The sequence below is a fragment of the Sarcophilus harrisii genome, chromosome 1, assembly GCF_902635505.1.
Source record: "Sarcophilus harrisii chromosome 1, mSarHar1.11, whole genome shotgun sequence".
In the NCBI taxonomy this organism is placed as follows: domain Eukaryota; kingdom Metazoa; phylum Chordata; class Mammalia; order Dasyuromorphia; family Dasyuridae; genus Sarcophilus; species Sarcophilus harrisii.
This window is the reverse complement of record NC_045426.1, coordinates 144,783,190-144,799,888: the sequence shown is the minus strand read 5'-3', so window position 1 is coordinate 144,799,888 and position 16,699 is coordinate 144,783,190. Positions and strand designations below refer to the sequence as shown.

The window sequence follows — 16,699 nt, the reverse complement described above, 5'->3', positions numbered from 1 at the left end:
CAAATCTGGCTTCAGACACTTAATACTTCCTAGCTGTGTGACCCTGGACAAATTACTTAACCCCAATTGCCTCAGCAAAAAAAGAAAGATGAGACACACACTACTCTGGCATTTACAACCTGGGCTTTAATTTATTTTTCTAATCCTATTATGTTTCCCTTCATGCATTCCATCTAATGGATTACTTACTAATTCCTTTGCATGATATTATACTTCCTATTCATGCTTCAAATCTCTTTCCTATGTACAGAAATGGTCTTCATCCTCACCACAGCCTCTAAGAAACTCTCTCTCTGAGGAAAAACTTAAACACCAGGTCCTACACGTGGTCTTTCCTGATATCTACATCTACTTGCGCCTCCAACATGTAAATCATGTAAATATATAAATGTATATCTTGTTTTATTTACATTTTTTTCAATTATTATTCCTTTCTCCTTCCTACTTCATCACTGGGGGCTGGAGAGAAGGCCTGTTAACAAATACAAATACTTGAGCAAAACAAATCTCTATATTGGCCATGTTCAAAAACATATCTTATTCTATATATTTACACCATTACCTCTCTCTCAGGAGGTAGATGGTATACTTTATCATCGGTAGTAATGATTGATCATTGCATTGACAAGTGTTCTTCAGTCTTCCAAAGTTAGATGCTGAGGAAACAGAACCAAGAGAACATTGTGCATAGTAATAACAAGATTATGTGAAAATGATCCTGGCCTTTCCACAGCAATGTGGTGATTCAAGACCATTCCAATAGACTTAGGATGGAATATGTCATCTACACCCAGGGAGAGAACTACGAAAACTAAATGTGGATCAAAGCATGGAATTTTCAACATTTTTGTTTGCTTTTTCTTTCTTATGGTTTTTTCCCTGTTGGGCTAATTTTTCTTACACAACAGGACAAATATGGTAATATGTTTATAAGGATTGTTTGTGTTTAACCTTTATCACATTACTTGCTGTCTTGGGGGGAATATAAGGAAGAAAATGTTGGAATACAAAATCTTACCAAAAAAACTATCTTTACATGTATTTGGAAAAATAAAATACTATCGAGAAATAAATTCTTTCAAAATTATTCTTTCAGCAGTGTTGTTATAGAATTGTTCTCTTGGTTCTGCTTCCTTCATTCTGTATCAGTCCATGAGACTTTCCAGATTTCTCTGAAACTGTCTCATAATTCCTTATCATACAATAGTACTATTCTATTACCCTCACATATTATAATCACTCAATCATTCTCCTCAGACTTCAATTATTCACTGTAGAGGGCCTGAACTCTGGAGAAGTATACTTGAAACAAGGATACTTACAACAAGATGTTAATTCAGTGGAATTGATGTAATGGTTCTCTAGTTCACACAATCAGTATGCTGTAATGATGTAATTCTAATAGGGTATTTAAGGGCTGAAAGGACTGGAAATGAGACATTCCATCTTTGACCATCCTCCCTGATGGCTCTCCTGACTCCTGCAATCCTCCACTAAGATCAAGACTGGGTCAGACTGTGGCAGATACAGACTGTGAAGGAGACAATAGACTCTAGACTCTATACCTAACCACTCTCATGGTGTCTATCCTGCTGAGACCAAGGCCCGTCCAAAGGACCTCCAGAAAGCTAGCCCAAACATTACAATTCACCACTACAAAAGAGCTGCTATACACAACTTTGTACACTGAATTTACATACAGCCAAACACTAGGTCAAGGAATTCCATCCCCTACCTCCCTATATTTACCTTGGCTAATCCCAATAATAATAATCCATTCTCATCTCTCAGAATCTTTGGCTTACATTGTGATCCACATCTTTATAAAAAACCTTTCCCTGCTTCTCTTTTTTCTCCCTAAAATTATCTTAACAAATGTAAAAATGTGTGCACATACATACCACCATTGAATGAGAAGTCCTTAAAGCAGAATGATAGTTTTCTTTGCACCCTCCCCACCATGTCCTTAACTCAGGGCTTACTTACTGTAAATCTCTGAACTGAATTAAAGGGTACAAATAAGCATCAACAAAAAGTCAAAGCTATAATCATATGAAAAATGCTCGAAATCAATATTCATTAGAGATGAAAATTAAAATATCTCTGAGGTACAGATTGGCTAACAGCAGAAAAGGAAAATCAATGTTGTTGGGAGATTTAGAAAAAATAGCTACACTAATGCACTGCTGGTGGAATTGTGAATTGGTCCAAGCATTCTGGAAAATAATTTGAATTACTGTTAAGGACCATGCCTAAGTGAAGGGGCAGGTCAATTCTCCGACAGCCTCCACAGCTGTGAATCATAACACTTGAAGGAGTTACAAAGCAGCCTTTACTAACGCAGACGTTCCTTGTAGATTGGGAATGAAATGAACTGGAGGCAAAGAGTAGTGGAGAGAGGTCAGAGAACACAACTACCTCTTAGACTCCTTATATCATCCTCTCACATGGAGATCCTTTCTACAGGTCTGAGTTAAGACCTCCAACAGCCATTGGCAGGTGGCTCCCACATGGCAACAAATTACACCCATCCTCACAAGAAAGGTTTCATGCAGAAAGTGGTACTTGGCCTGAGTCTAGAGAGTTTCTATGATGCAGAGGTGGAGAGATGGTAAATTCCAGGAATCAGTGCAACACCACACAGATGGAAAATGGAATGACATAAAATATGTAGTGTGGGGGAAAACATGTATACATGTACTGTGCTAAGTGCTTCACAAGTATTTCATTTGATCCTCAGAACCACTACCCTGTAAGGTGAGGTTATAACATTCCATTTTATAGTTGAGAAAATATAAATTGATCTTGGGATTTGCATGGAGTGTGTACTTCCAAGAAAATCTTATGTTAATGCTTCATTGTGACAATGAAGTAACCCAGGGTTCAAGGAAGCATGTCAGATGCTCTGGCAAGTTCTACCAAGCAGAACCAAGAAAAGCTTAGTGATATTCCACAAGGTGTTATTTTTTTCCATCCGAAGAAATTCCATTTTGTGCTCAGCAGCAGAGTATCAAAACATACATCCTTCACTCCAATTAAATAAGCACTTAAGTGTTTTTGAAAAAACTCAAATACAAAATACACAGAGGATATGGCTAGTGAAATGGGAAAAATAATTTAACAACAATGGAACAAAAAGTTTTGCACGGTACAAAAGGCAGTATGGTATAGTAATCTGAACATATAATAGGAAGTAGTGGTCAGGGAAGGGAATTCCAGTATAAATAGCTTATGATTGCCAAACAGATCCTAAGTGAAGTTATAGCGTAGTAAATTTTCCTATCATTCGCAGTATAACTTTTGTATTTTTAAAAATAATTACATCAATCCTGAGCAATAAGTGGAGTGGCAGACTGCAAATCCCTGGTCCTGATTGATGATCCAGGCAGAGGTATATAACTACCTGGTTATAGAGGTAAATTATATTTGAAGTACTCTTCCAAATCTCAACCAGGTCTGATTTGCCCCAGGATTCACTCCAAAATTAAATAACTTCCCTCCAAATATCACTTGTAAAGAGACTATTTTGTATAATTTTGGTTCATTTACTGAAGTTTTCAAAGACTGTTCAGTAAGTTAATTTTCTGAGGTTGAGAGGTGTATTCTTTAGTATTAAGTAGCAAATGCTATCTAAAGAGGCAATTATGTGGCAGTATCATGCAATAAAAATGAGAGAAGACAATTCACGTATTAACTTGTGTCCAACGGATTTATTTAAATATAAGTATAGTCAGCCAGCTCCATGATGACTGGAGAAATTGTGCTCAAACAGGATATTCTGTAATAGTTGACCAGGGGCTTCAGAAAAATCTTGTTATCTCCACACTGATGAGCTCTTATATGCATGTGGAAAAGAAGGTAACACGCTAATAGCTCAAGTTCTGAGGTTTTTTTAATAACTGAGGAGACCTATCTTTTCGAGTTATCTACTTTCAATCTTCTCAAGTCACCAGAGTCTCAAAATGATTAGCTAAAACAGGAATATTATCCAACCTGACCCAAATTCAGGGTTTGAAATATTTGGTCTTAGCACCTTGAGTTAAGGGTTACAAAATTTTTGTTTATATCCACTCAAAATCATGAAATGTCGCATTATCTGATTAAGAAGCTGTGAGCTGTGTGTTTGTATATAGAATTCATTATGGATTTCCCAAAATTTTGGTAATGTCTTTCTGCTGAGCTAGACTCATCCTTTCAGAATAGAATTATCACTAGTTCATTTTCCAGCTTCACGAGAGCTGACAGAACTTCTGCTCTGTAGGCACAACTTTTGAGAACTCTACTAGGGGAGATCAAAGCAGAACATCTGTGAAAAATCTAAAAGGAACTAATTTAACAATATCTTGTATTCTTTGAGATTCTTAAGTCTACATAATAGGTATTATTAAAATATCATAAAAAGTCATACTTAGCATCCCATCACTATAAAATTACATCTATCTTTTTCTACCAGTTAATAAGCATGAAATTCTGACCTCTATCTATAGTTATCTGATCTCTACCAGATACCTCTACCTTTTGATAGAGGTAATGGTGATAATCGTGAACTTAAGAGATAAATTCAGGTCAAAAAAAGAGACAATTTCCAAAAAATCATTAATGATTCCCTTTTTCTTTATAATCATCTTCCTTAAGTCCTCTTCTTTTGGAATCAAATATAATAGGAGGATGAAAAGTAGTTTCCTTTCTCCTTACTTCAACACTTATAATTAGCATTCAAATTTAAAGCAGTAAAACAGCGATCTAAGAACCTGTGTTTGGACTTTTATTCAGTACGTTTACAAGGAAAGCAGAGAGACTACAAAAAGTAATAGCATTTGTCATGTCATTGGGTACAGAGATCACATTTCAAGTATTTAACAAACTTCACCGTATATTTAATCATCTAAATCAAAATCACTGAATCTTACACTATTGCTTTTAAAGGTTTCTTTTAAGGAAAAATAAAAAGGACCCAATAATTTTTAAATCAAAAATGTTTCACATCTTCTTGCTTATTTTATAGGCTCAAAAAGCACTATTAATATTTTAAGACTTAATATAGATATGAAACATGTCGAACTCCTAAATAATAAAATAGAGGCAAACATGACATTTAGAATGCTTAAATCTTTCCAGTAAACACCATTTGTATTAGTAACTACAACATTTCAACATTTAGCATTTCACATAACTAGCCAGTAAAGAATTTTATTTTTTAAAAGGAGGGAAGATTACAGGATGGACAGGGAGTTACCAACAGTGTGATACTTTCTTTAAAACTCAAAACTCAAAACCATCTTCACTGCATCAAAACTATATCTGGAACTTGAATAATTCTGGCTTTAATCCCATGACTCATCATCTACTGGATTTGGAGCTTGTGCAGAAGAAAACCCTACAATGTTCATGCTGCTCTTGCCTTGGTAACTCTACAAAAGAAATTGAAAAAGAAAATTGTGAAACTATCCTGTTAGTTCAATCTCACAATATAGCACCCTAACCCAGAATGAGAAGCTTTACCCCACCCCAACAATTTAGAATAGAATTTAAACCTCACTAATTCTAATTGGACACAGGTTCAATTTAAATTAGAAGATTAAATAACAGTTAAATAAATGTTAAATTTTGTCTAAAAAATTCTAACCATTTTGGCCCTTGAGTACCTTCTTAAATGAACAGGCAATAATAATTGTATTCATATCAAGTGCAGTAAAAAGTTAATATTCTAAAATTATGGTCAAAAATCAAATAGTCTTCCCTATTATAGGATTTCAGAGATGAAATAGGTTTTAACAAGGTTGATGTTGCTAAATTAACATTTCTTTTTCCTGCCAGCTAAGAAAATAGAAAATTAACATTACAAAAACTTTATAAGCACTAACCCCTAACAACTTAAATTCCTCATCTAACTCTCTCAAAAACATTGTAATAATTTTCTTGACTTGCCTAACTGATAATTTCATCCTTCAAAAGGCAAAGAAATTCTAATGGGGAAATTGTATTCCTTGTAAGAAGAAATGGATCGCTTTCAGAAAAGAAAAGAAAAGAGAAGAGAAGAAGAGAAGAGAAGAGAAGAGAAGAGAAGAGAAGAGAAGAGAAGAGAAGAGAGAAGAGAGAAGAGAGAAGAGAGAAGAGAGAAGAGAGAAGAGAGAAGAGAGAAGAGAGAAAAGAGAAGAGAGAAGAGAGAAGAGAGAAGAGAAAGAGAGAAGAGAGAAAGAGGAAGAGGAAAAGAAGGAGAAAAGAAGAGAGGAAGAGAGAAAGGAAAGAGAAGAGAGAAGAGAGAAGAGAGAAGAGAGAAGAGAGAAAAGAGAAAAGAGAAGAAGAGAAGAGAAGAGAAGAGAAGAGAAGAGAAGAGAAGAGAAGAGAAGAAAAGAAAAGAAAAGAAAAGAAAAGAAAAGAAAAGAAAAGAAAAGAGAAAAGAGAATAGAAAAGAAAAAAAAAGGGGGCTGAGGGAAGAAGAGAAATAAATGATCATATTCTAAGATAAAGAAAAGGAATTCTAAGCATGGTCTGACACACACCTAGACTTTGTGGGAAGCAAATTTCAATTGGGTCACAAAAAATATGAATAAACATGTAATAAATCATAAATAAATCTAATAAAAAATGGCAATAAGCATAGTAAAAATCCCATGGATTGAAGAAACTGGTACATAAAGGACTGTCCCACATAAGAGAGTTTCTACTTGTTTTATTTGGCCCAAAAGACAATGGAAGAAGCAAAATTAGGTTAGGGAATTCTTCCCAAGAAATAGAGTGCCGCCCAAAAGAATGGCTTGCCTCAAGAGGTGGTTAGTTTCTTAAAGTACAGGTTGGCCGGGAATGTTTTAATGGGGATTCCCTGTATGTCTGTACTAGACTAGGAGATTGGTGAGGTCCTTTACAATTCACAAATTCTGTGACATGGTTGGAGAGCAGTTTTCCAGTAAAAAAACAAAAAGATCTAGGGGTTTTATTAGACAGCAAAAAACAGTATTTTAATGGCAATCAAAAAAACTAATGTGATCATGAGCTGTAAAAAAGTCTCATTATTCTCTGCCCTTGTCAGAACATAATTGAAATACCATATTCTATTCTGGGTACCATGATTTAAAGAGTATATTGCTAATTAATATGGATACTATCCAGAAGAGAAATATATATGGTAATATGCCTGGATTCCATGCCACATGACTTTTAATCAAAGGAAATGTAAAATATTTAATCTGGAGAAGAAAAGAAGGATTTACAAAATAGGTGTCCTTAAGTATTTGAAAAACTGTCATTTAGAAAAGAGATTTAACTTTGTTCTTTTTTTCCTGCCTAAAAGCAGAACCAAGAATAATGGATAAAATTTACAGAAGCAAATTTTGGCTTGCCATGAGAAAACCCTCCTATATGATGAGACTTATCCAAAGATGAAATAGACTAAGTTGGAAAATAGTCTGTTAACTCTTAACTAGGTTTTGAAGGAAAGGTTAGGTGACAGACAACTTTTCTACGTTATAAAGAAGATTCTTTTTAAAAGATAAATCAAATGTGCTCAGAGCTGTCTTTCAAACTCTCAAATTCTGTGATTTCAATAAGTTGGAAGAATCTAAGCAGATATATCTGTATGTATGTATTATTGTTTAAAAGTATTATACAACAATATTCATGTCATTTTCATCAGTTTAGCAAGACTTGACACCCACAACTAAATTAACTGAAAATATTTCTGAAATATAATTTTTTTCAACAAACCTTTCGAGTATCAACTGAGGCAAACACATTTCCCCTTGAAGTACCACCACTGAAGCCAGGGACATATGTACTGAAAGCAATTTCTTCTAACCATGCAGGAACATCCTGTTGAGCCTAAAAAAACACACATCTTAAAACCAGCAATTACTATCTTTATCAGAATAGATCCTATATCCTGAGTTTTATTTCACATGTACTCAAAACTTTTAAATTTTACATCATATGATATGAGCAATTTCTTATATGTTTAAAATAAAACTTACATCTGACAGCACTTTTACTAATGGTTGTGCTAGGTGGCTATCTGGTTCTGGATCAAAGAAAGAAATAGCTTTGCCAATGTTGCCACAGCGACCAGTACGTCCAATTCGGTGAACATATTCATCAATAGTGGAAGGAAGGTCAAAATTAATGACATGCTGAACATTTTCAATATCTAGGCCTCTGGCAGCTACTGAAGTAGCAACAAGAACTGGACACTTTCCACATCGAAAATCCCCAAGAGCTTGCTCTCTCTCCCTTTGTTCCCGATCACTTGGAAAAAAAAGAGAGAAAGAGAAAGTAGTATATATTAAAACAGCTTTTTTAAAAAGTCAAAAAAAAACTGACATTCAAGTAATCTGACTCTTAAAATGAAACGCTGCAAATGAGAAAGCTAACATATAATATAAATTATAATTAGTGACATAAGCTAATTTTATTTAATTATTTCTTAGGAAACATTTCTGAGATTAGGATCATAGCTATAAAGCTAAAAGGGACTTTAAAGGTCATACAATCAAAAATGAGGGAACTAAATGAGGTTCAGGGAAGTTAAATGCTTTACCTAAAAGCAGACATGCAAAAAACTGAATTTGAACCTACATTCTCTAATTCAAGAGTTGGTATTTCTTACACTGTACCAATGCTGCCTCCTGAGTCCAATTTTAAGTATAAACATTTAACATTAATTAATGTTCTGTTGCATTGATATAAATTCCTTAAAATTAGGGATTGTATAATTCTTTATTATTATGCCACCAGCACCAAAAACCAAGTAGTTATTTAGTAATCTTTTACTGAATGATAAAAGGTGGATTAGTTAATAGTAAAAAATGTTTTCAAGCCGTCCTATTATCAATAGAGTTAAATTTAGTGTGGAGAAGGCAGGGAAATAAAATACCACAGGGTCAAAAGCTTAAATTCAATGGAGTTAAGGCCACCACACCACTCAATTATAATTAATTATCATTATAGGTGGTAAAAAAAAAAAAAAAAAAAAAAAAGTTTTCACTTACCCATGAATACTTGTTGTTGATATTTTTTCCTGACAAAGAAAAGTTGCAATAAAATCTGCTTTTTTCTTAGTTTCAACAAACACCATTGTTCTTTCCTCACCTACAAAGCAACATAACAGGTCAATATCCAAATACAAAATTAATAAAGGGCACAATTAGTCCTTAAAGCAAAAGTTCTTAAATTTTTTATGTATGATGCAACCTATGGACCTTTCTTCTCATATCAAAAACATTTCAAGCACCCTACTATATTGCGAACAACACACTAAGCACACAGAAAGTTTTTAAATGGGCAAAATACAGAGAATTACATAAGAAACCAACTATAATTAAATGTAATTATCAAAACTTTTTAAAACAAATTCAACATTAAGTTATGAACACTTGCCTAGTGACATTGTTTTGCTTTTCCTCTGCTATAATATAATTTATATGATACCTAAAATGCTTCAAGCTGAAATTTTTTTAAACAAAAAATGTGCAAATTTTTAAGAAATTTAAATTGTCATTTCTGATTAAATACCCTAAAGCCAAAAAGACACATTCAATATAAAATATATCAAGGTATTTTAAGATAAATGAACTATCAAAAATGCCATGGAATGACATTCTAACAGTACAGGCCATTTAAAACTATATTCATTTAACCTTTTAGAAAGGAAGTAGATGATATATTTTGTCATTAGCTCATTTAATATTCAATAACATTTAATTTTAATTAAATTTAAAATTCAGTAACCTTTATTTTAATATTCAGTAACATCAACTATTAAAACAAAAGGGAGAGTTTGACAAGGGCAAACTTTCAAAAAAAATTTGCTGATAATTTTCAAAGATTTTGAAAATTAACACCAGTGAACTAGTCAAAAATGTTTAAATCTCTTTATCCGAAGCATTAAAAACAGCTTTTAATAGATTTTAATAAAAAAATGCAAAAACAAATTCTGTTTTTCACCTTATGAGCCAATCTAAAAATATAAAAACCATTTAGGAAAATGGTTTTTATCTTAGTATGTGAATAAATAGGAATAAGATGAAAATTAAACTCAAGATATTTAACAATCTAAATTTATATTGTCCTGATTTTAAAATGTTTAAATTTGTAAAATCCAATGTAGCCATAGGATTTCATTCATTTACTCTTTTGACTGTCTCTTAGTTATGTGACTAGAATATCTCCCTCTCCCAATCTCATCCCTATATTTCTATGATGACATTCTTTTTTAATAGTTTATTTTTTCTAATTACAAATAAACAATTTTTAACATTCAATTTTATAAAATTTTGAGTTTCAAATTTTCTCCCTCCTCCTATCCCCATCCCCCCTTCACCTGCTCCCTAAGACAGTAAACAAATTTTTATAGTATGTGCAATAATGAAAGACATTTTCATATTACTTATCTTATGAAATTAGAACCAAAACAAAAGGAAAAAACCAAGGGGAAAAATAAAGTGAAAGTCAATCATATGCTTTGCTACATTCAGACTATCATTTCTCTTGGATGTGGTTGGAATTTTTCATCATGAGTCTTCTAGAACTGTCTTGGCTATGATGGCATTTTTATACCACTTCTGCATAATTCTTAATCTGTAATGAGCTGCAATCTGCTCATGCCCACCAAGTGGCTCTCCATTCCCCTATGGGTAATGCTGGCTTAGTCTGTAGTGGTTTAAAAAATGAGTCTTTGTTTTGGGAAAATCTTGGAATCATTAACAAAACTGGACAATCTTCCAAAGACAACTGAACTCACTCTCTTCCTCCTGGCTCAATTCTGAGTCTAATTTAATATCCATTTGCAATGTCAATCCCACAGTCCTGCAGGTCAACCACCCAACTCAATATGTTAGTCTCAACAACAGGCAATTTTCATCCACTTGATTTTTCCTTCAGAGTTGGAGGGAACTCCTGAAATGATGAGATCACAGATCCATTTCAGTATGAATACTTGGTGTTTGCCATATTCAAGATTTCCTGACTGTTATGTCAAAAGAAAGAATTCGTAATATATAGGCACAAGGCTTTTAAGAAGCCTAACAGTTTTTTGCTTCTTTCATCCCTTAATCCTAACTGTATTTTTCCACTGTTTTCTCCTTTGTCATTAGGTACATTGAAATCAAGTGAGTATGAGAGAATACTTAAGGATCTAATCAAATTGTTTATAGAATTTTTCTACTTTATCCTCTCCAACAGATTCTTGGCACATGAGCTAAAAATCATCATTAATAAGATGTTGAAAAACATCTATGATAAAATCTGCTTATGAACTGTGAAGAATATGAATTGACACTATGGAAAAATAAAAATCCAATCAATTTCTGATGAAGTTAAATAAAAATAAGATTTTAACATATCTCTGACTTGCTAAAGTACTTAGTATTTTTGCCATTAATTATAATACTTTAAAAAATACAAGGGGTCACATAATTAACCATGTTCTATGATTTTTTTTCCCTCTTCATCTAAATAATAAGCAGCTCCTTCAGGGCAAAAACCACCCCTCTTCCTCCTCAATTTCCCTACTACCGTAACCCTGCAACCACTGCCCCCTCCAAAAAAAATTTAATATGTTTAATATTCTGAGTTTATTTCCTACCAAGGTACATATTCCTCCACATGATTTCTATTTAACAAGTAGAACCTAGACCTGAGTCAAGTGAACTAGAAAGGATTAACGGCTTTTCAAGAGGGATAAGGCAGATCTAAGGACAAACTGAAAAAAACTACTTTTATTAATAGAGGGAAATCTCTCATTTCCAGAAGTGATACATCAGTTATACTTGGTCCATAGGCAAAATTTAATCTTTTTTTCTGTCACTACTTTCTAATCTCCATACCACTGTTATTTTCCAGAAGTCCCACAAAACTGCCCTATTTCTGCTGTCCCATATTACATAATTATCTTGCTTATTCCAACTAGATGGGAAAAGCAAACTAGTTCTATGTGAATATGTTTTTATTAATAATGTGAAAGGTGAATAGTTTTATTCCCTTGCGTCAAATAACTGAAAGGGAGTTTAAAAGGGAGTCACTTTCAACTTTACTTACTCCCTTACATAAAAGCCATCATTCAAAAGCAAGATGGGAAATCAATATTCTCCCTCCTTCACAATGCCAAAGTTTCCTTCATCACTTTCCCAATAAGAAAAAAACTCTCATTTTCCAATCATGGAAAGCCCAGTCTACTGTCCTATCCAAATTTCTTCCCTGTTCTGATTCAAAACACATCAGATTTGATATAATAAGGTAATAAGGATAAGGTTTTTAAAACAACTACTCTAGAGGACAATCAGTGAAAAAATTTTCATCGCATAGAAACTCATGGATTACAGATTCAAAGATTTTCAGAGGGGCTTCAGAACTATTCCCTAACCCAGTAAATTCTCTCTCTCCTAGAAAATATTTTAACTATATATAAAGGTAAATAGTCATTTTGCTTAATAATCATGCCATGCCAAAATGTTTTTAAGCCAATTATAGTATAACTATCATTCATATTTAATTTTAGATTACATTTTTATGCTGTTTTCATAATTTGTTGTTGTCATGGTTATTAAATACCAACTTTAAAAAGTTACAATGGTGCCAAGTATATACTATTTTAAACTAGTGTAACACTTAACTATAAGAAACACCAAACTGCTATTTCTATGAAATTCTGGTATTAAGGTAGAAGAATAGAAAAGAATAAAATAGAAGAGTAAAAAAAAAAAAAAAAAAAGCAAAAACAGCTTGTCTTCTTAATATTTACATAAGCTGTATGACCCTGCGCAAGTCACTTAGCCCAAGTGTCTTGCTAGACAAAAAAGTAAATTAAACATGATTTACCTAAAACATTTTGTAGCTTTCTCCTAGATTTTTTCAAAATCATTTACATATTTCTAAACTAATCCATTTGTCAATTACTTGGTGTAACCTTAGTCAAACATCAATCAAGAATCATTTACTAAGTTTTATCATGTGTCAAGAATAGATTCAAGATATACAGGCAAAAAAAAAAAAAAAAAAAAAAAAAAAAAAAAACACAATAGGCCTTACCCTTGATGAGCTTTCATTCTAACAGAAAAATAACTCCTCTCCAAAATTACCAGTGATCCCTAAAATGACCAACCACTCTAATGGCCTTTTCTCAAAACTTATTTTTCTTGACCTTTCTGTAGCACTTTATGCAATAGGCCACACTTTTTCTCCTAGATGACCTCATCTCTATGGGTTTTCATAACAGCATTCTCTCCTGCTGCTGCCAGCTATGTGACCATGCCTTCTCATTCTGCTTTACTGGATCATCATCTTCATGAATTCCTAAATGTAGGTGTATCCTAAAGCTCTGTTCTGGGTCCTCTTTGCTTTTCTCTCCAGGCTATCTCATGAATTTACAATTATCTCTTCTTTTAGATCTGCAAATCAGCACACTTATCTAGTAATACTATTGTTCTTTCTTTGATACTACACTTCCCAATCTCTTTGCCTTTACACTGGATATCCCTTATGCTTGCAAGGGTCTCCATCTTCACCTTCATTTCTAATAATTCTTGTGTTTCAAAAATATTTATATATGTGCATATTATTTCCCAAAAAAGAACATAAGCTATTTGAAAACAGAAGCTGTTTTGCTTTATTATATTTCACCAAGCACCTAGCACAGTGCTTGCAACTTAGCAGACACATTATATATATATATATATATATATACACACACACACACACACACATATATATATTTGTACATGTATATGAATATATGTTAATTGTTAATTGTCTGGGCAAAAAAAAAGTTCTGGGAGCAGCTAGGTGGCAAAGGAGATAGAGCACTACCCCATAAGTCAGGATGACTTAAATTCAAATCTAGTCTCAGACACTTAACACTTCCTAGCTGTGTGACCCTGGGCAAGTCACTTAACCCCAATTCCTCAGCAAAAACAAAACAAAACAAAACAAAAAGTTCTGAATTGTCCTAAGAAGATTCTGAAGATCACCTGGCACTGAGGTCCTTTCTCGAACCAAACTGCCAATCATTACAACACTACTGCACCGAGCACAACTACAATGGGTTGGCCATACTGTTCGAATGCTAAATGAGTACTTGCCAAAAAAAAAATATTTTATGGAGAATTCACATAGGACAAGCACTTACAAGGTGATCTGAAAAAGCAGTACAAGAACACCTTCAAGTTCTCTTTTCAGAACTTTAGAATCAATTGTATGACATGGGAGGCACTGGCACAGGACTACCCAGCGTGGTGTGTCCTTATCAGAGAAGGTGCTGTGTTCTATGAGCAAAACAGAACTGAAGTAGCCCAAAGGAAACATAAAACGCACAAAATTAGAGAAGGCACCCCAAACATTCATAGGGATTATCTGTGTCTGACTGATGGCAGAGCACTCTTAAGTTTGTGGTCTGACATGCTGCAACTCAACTCTAACATGGTGATGTCATTTTGGTTCTCTTCAAAAACCACCACCAATGTACACATAAAATATATTCAACATAATGGGACAGTAGCAGCTTGGGGGAGGGAGGAGAGGAGATCAGGAAAAAGTTCTTATAGAAAATTTAATTTGACCTGAATTTTGAAGGGAACCATAGATATTCTTAAGAAGCAAAAATGAGAAAGGCATGCATCTCAGGCATAAATAGCAGCCAGACCAAGTTCCTTAACCTCTCTGGACCTGCCTGGCAAACAGTGGATGCTTAATGAATTTTTATTGAGAGATCTGTGAAATTAGGGTATTGGACTAGATGATTCTCAAAGGAATCTTCATATATTTAGTACATAAAGACAAAGAGAACAAGAAAAATCTGTCAGAATTAGTGGCTTTAAAAGAAACATTCAGAGAGTGGTGAGGACAGATAGAAATTGTACAAGGTAAATAAGAAAATGAATGCCATGTAGACAATAAAATGTCAGACAAAGTATCCAAAGGAGTAGAGGTCAGTATCCAAAGGAGTAGAGGTGAGTAATCCCACCTCAAACACAAAGAAAATTTATACATATTGAAAAGGAAAAAAAAAAAAAGACAGAATAGAAAGATTAGAAAAGAGATAAGTAGTAAGTAAGGGCCCTCATGGGGAGGGGGGGGGGCAAGGGAAGGGAGAGAAAGGGAGTGGATTCAAAAGCATAATCAAGATAGCAGCTTTTAGTGAACAAGATATGGTTCAATATCAAGACAGTTTAGAAATTCCATTTTCAGGGATAATTATTTCTCAGGGGAGAATGATTTCACAGATCAAAACTCAAATTGAAAGAAATATGGAATAAAGAAATATACAACTGGTCATGATAGCAGAAACAAGTTCTGAATCTTGAGTCTGAATCACCACATTTATTCAAAGACTTCAAAGCAATCTGAAAAACGAAAGCAGAAATTATCTGCATTTTTCTTTAAAATATATAGAGAGAAACATTAAGATTATTTGGGAATCAAAATCCAAATATTTTATTCTTAAAATTATGTAGCAAGATCTTTAAATATTTCTTAAAGTCAGTAAATTTTTAAGACTAAATTCATTACAAAGAGTAAGTATATCAAATATTACCTATGTTTCGTAGAATTTCCACAAGCTTTTCACGTTTTGAATACTGGCCAACTTGCAGAACAGTCTGTTGAACATCACTACAAGCTCCACCCACTTGTCCAACAGCAACAAACAAATAGTCAGTTTTTAAAAATTCTCCAGCCAATCTAGAAAGAAAAACCTTAATTATTTAATCTTTAAAGTGTTTCTTCCCCCACACACTCCATAATAATTTTTACTCTGGTATTCTTTTAGGATTAGTTAAAAATGTACTAGATGGGCTGTTTCTATTTCAATCACAGATAAACATGTGTTGGTTAATACATTTATCAAATACTATTTGAAAAGTTAATTATTAAAGGGGTAAACATTATAAAAACTGGAGATGAAAGAATGAATCAAATTAGGACAAGAATAATACCAAATAACTTTCGGAACTTAGTTCTACAAGATAACTGTCACTTTCAGTCACATAAAATTAGCTTATAGTTCATCATAAAAACTAAGGTGAACCTAAATCAAATTACAAAAACAAAATTAAAAAAAAAAAAAAGCTGTATAAATAGTTATGAGCAGGGCAGCTAGGTGGCGCAGTGGATAGAGCACCAGTCCTGAAATCAAGAGGGCCAAATTCAAATCCTTCTAGCTGTGTGACCCTGGGCAAGTCACAACTCCAATTGTCTCAGCACAAAAAAAAAAAAAAAAATGATGTTACCAAATAAAAGAATATAGAAAGTAAGAAAAAAGGACCCAAGACAAAGTTATGAGATACATCTATTTTTAAATGGTGTAAAACACATGATTAAGCAAAGAAAACTAATAAGTAACCAAACAAGCATAAAGACAACAAAGAAAGAACAGTATCAAGAAAATTCAGAAAAGAGAAACTATTAGAGATCTGAGTGGTCAATCAACAGTATCAAACATCACAGAGAGCAAAAGGTCTTTAGATCTGAAAATTTTTAAACCCTTGGTAATTATAAAGATTAGCACTAAGTAATGCAGTGGATAGAGTGCCAGTCCTGGAGACAGAAAGACTGAGGCAGAGATAAAATGATAATAGATTTTAAGCAGATAAAGGAATTTCAGAGTTTTTGATCCAACAAATAGAACATTTCTGCGTATGTAGCTAACTTTTCTTCCTCAAGAGAAAAATGGAGATTAAAATAGTACCTATCTCCCAAGATTGCTGTGAGGATAAAA

The 16,699-nt window shown here is 33.4% G+C and overlaps 1 protein-coding gene across 4 annotated transcripts in view; it reads right to left on the bottom strand.

Annotated features, from left to right (window-relative positions):
- Nucleotides 1-4,742: 4,742 nt before the first annotated feature.
- The window catches only part of DDX4 (DEAD-box helicase 4), a 53,771-nt gene continuing 41,814 nt past the window's right edge, over nt 4,743-16,699 (bottom strand). For all 4 annotated transcript variants that reach the window (XM_031965168.1, XM_031965162.1, XM_031965155.1 and 1 more), the window contains 5 exons: nt 15,518-15,663; nt 8,982-9,081; nt 7,968-8,238; nt 7,705-7,818; nt 4,743-5,411 (listed from right to left, as the gene is read on the bottom strand). In XM_031965168.1, coding sequence (XP_031821028.1) covers nt 5,325-5,411; nt 7,705-7,818; nt 7,968-8,238; nt 8,982-9,081; nt 15,518-15,663 — 718 coding nt within the window. In that variant the 3' untranslated portion in view covers nt 4,743-5,324. The remainder of the gene's footprint in view (nt 5,412-7,704; nt 7,819-7,967; nt 8,239-8,981; nt 9,082-15,517; nt 15,664-16,699) is intronic.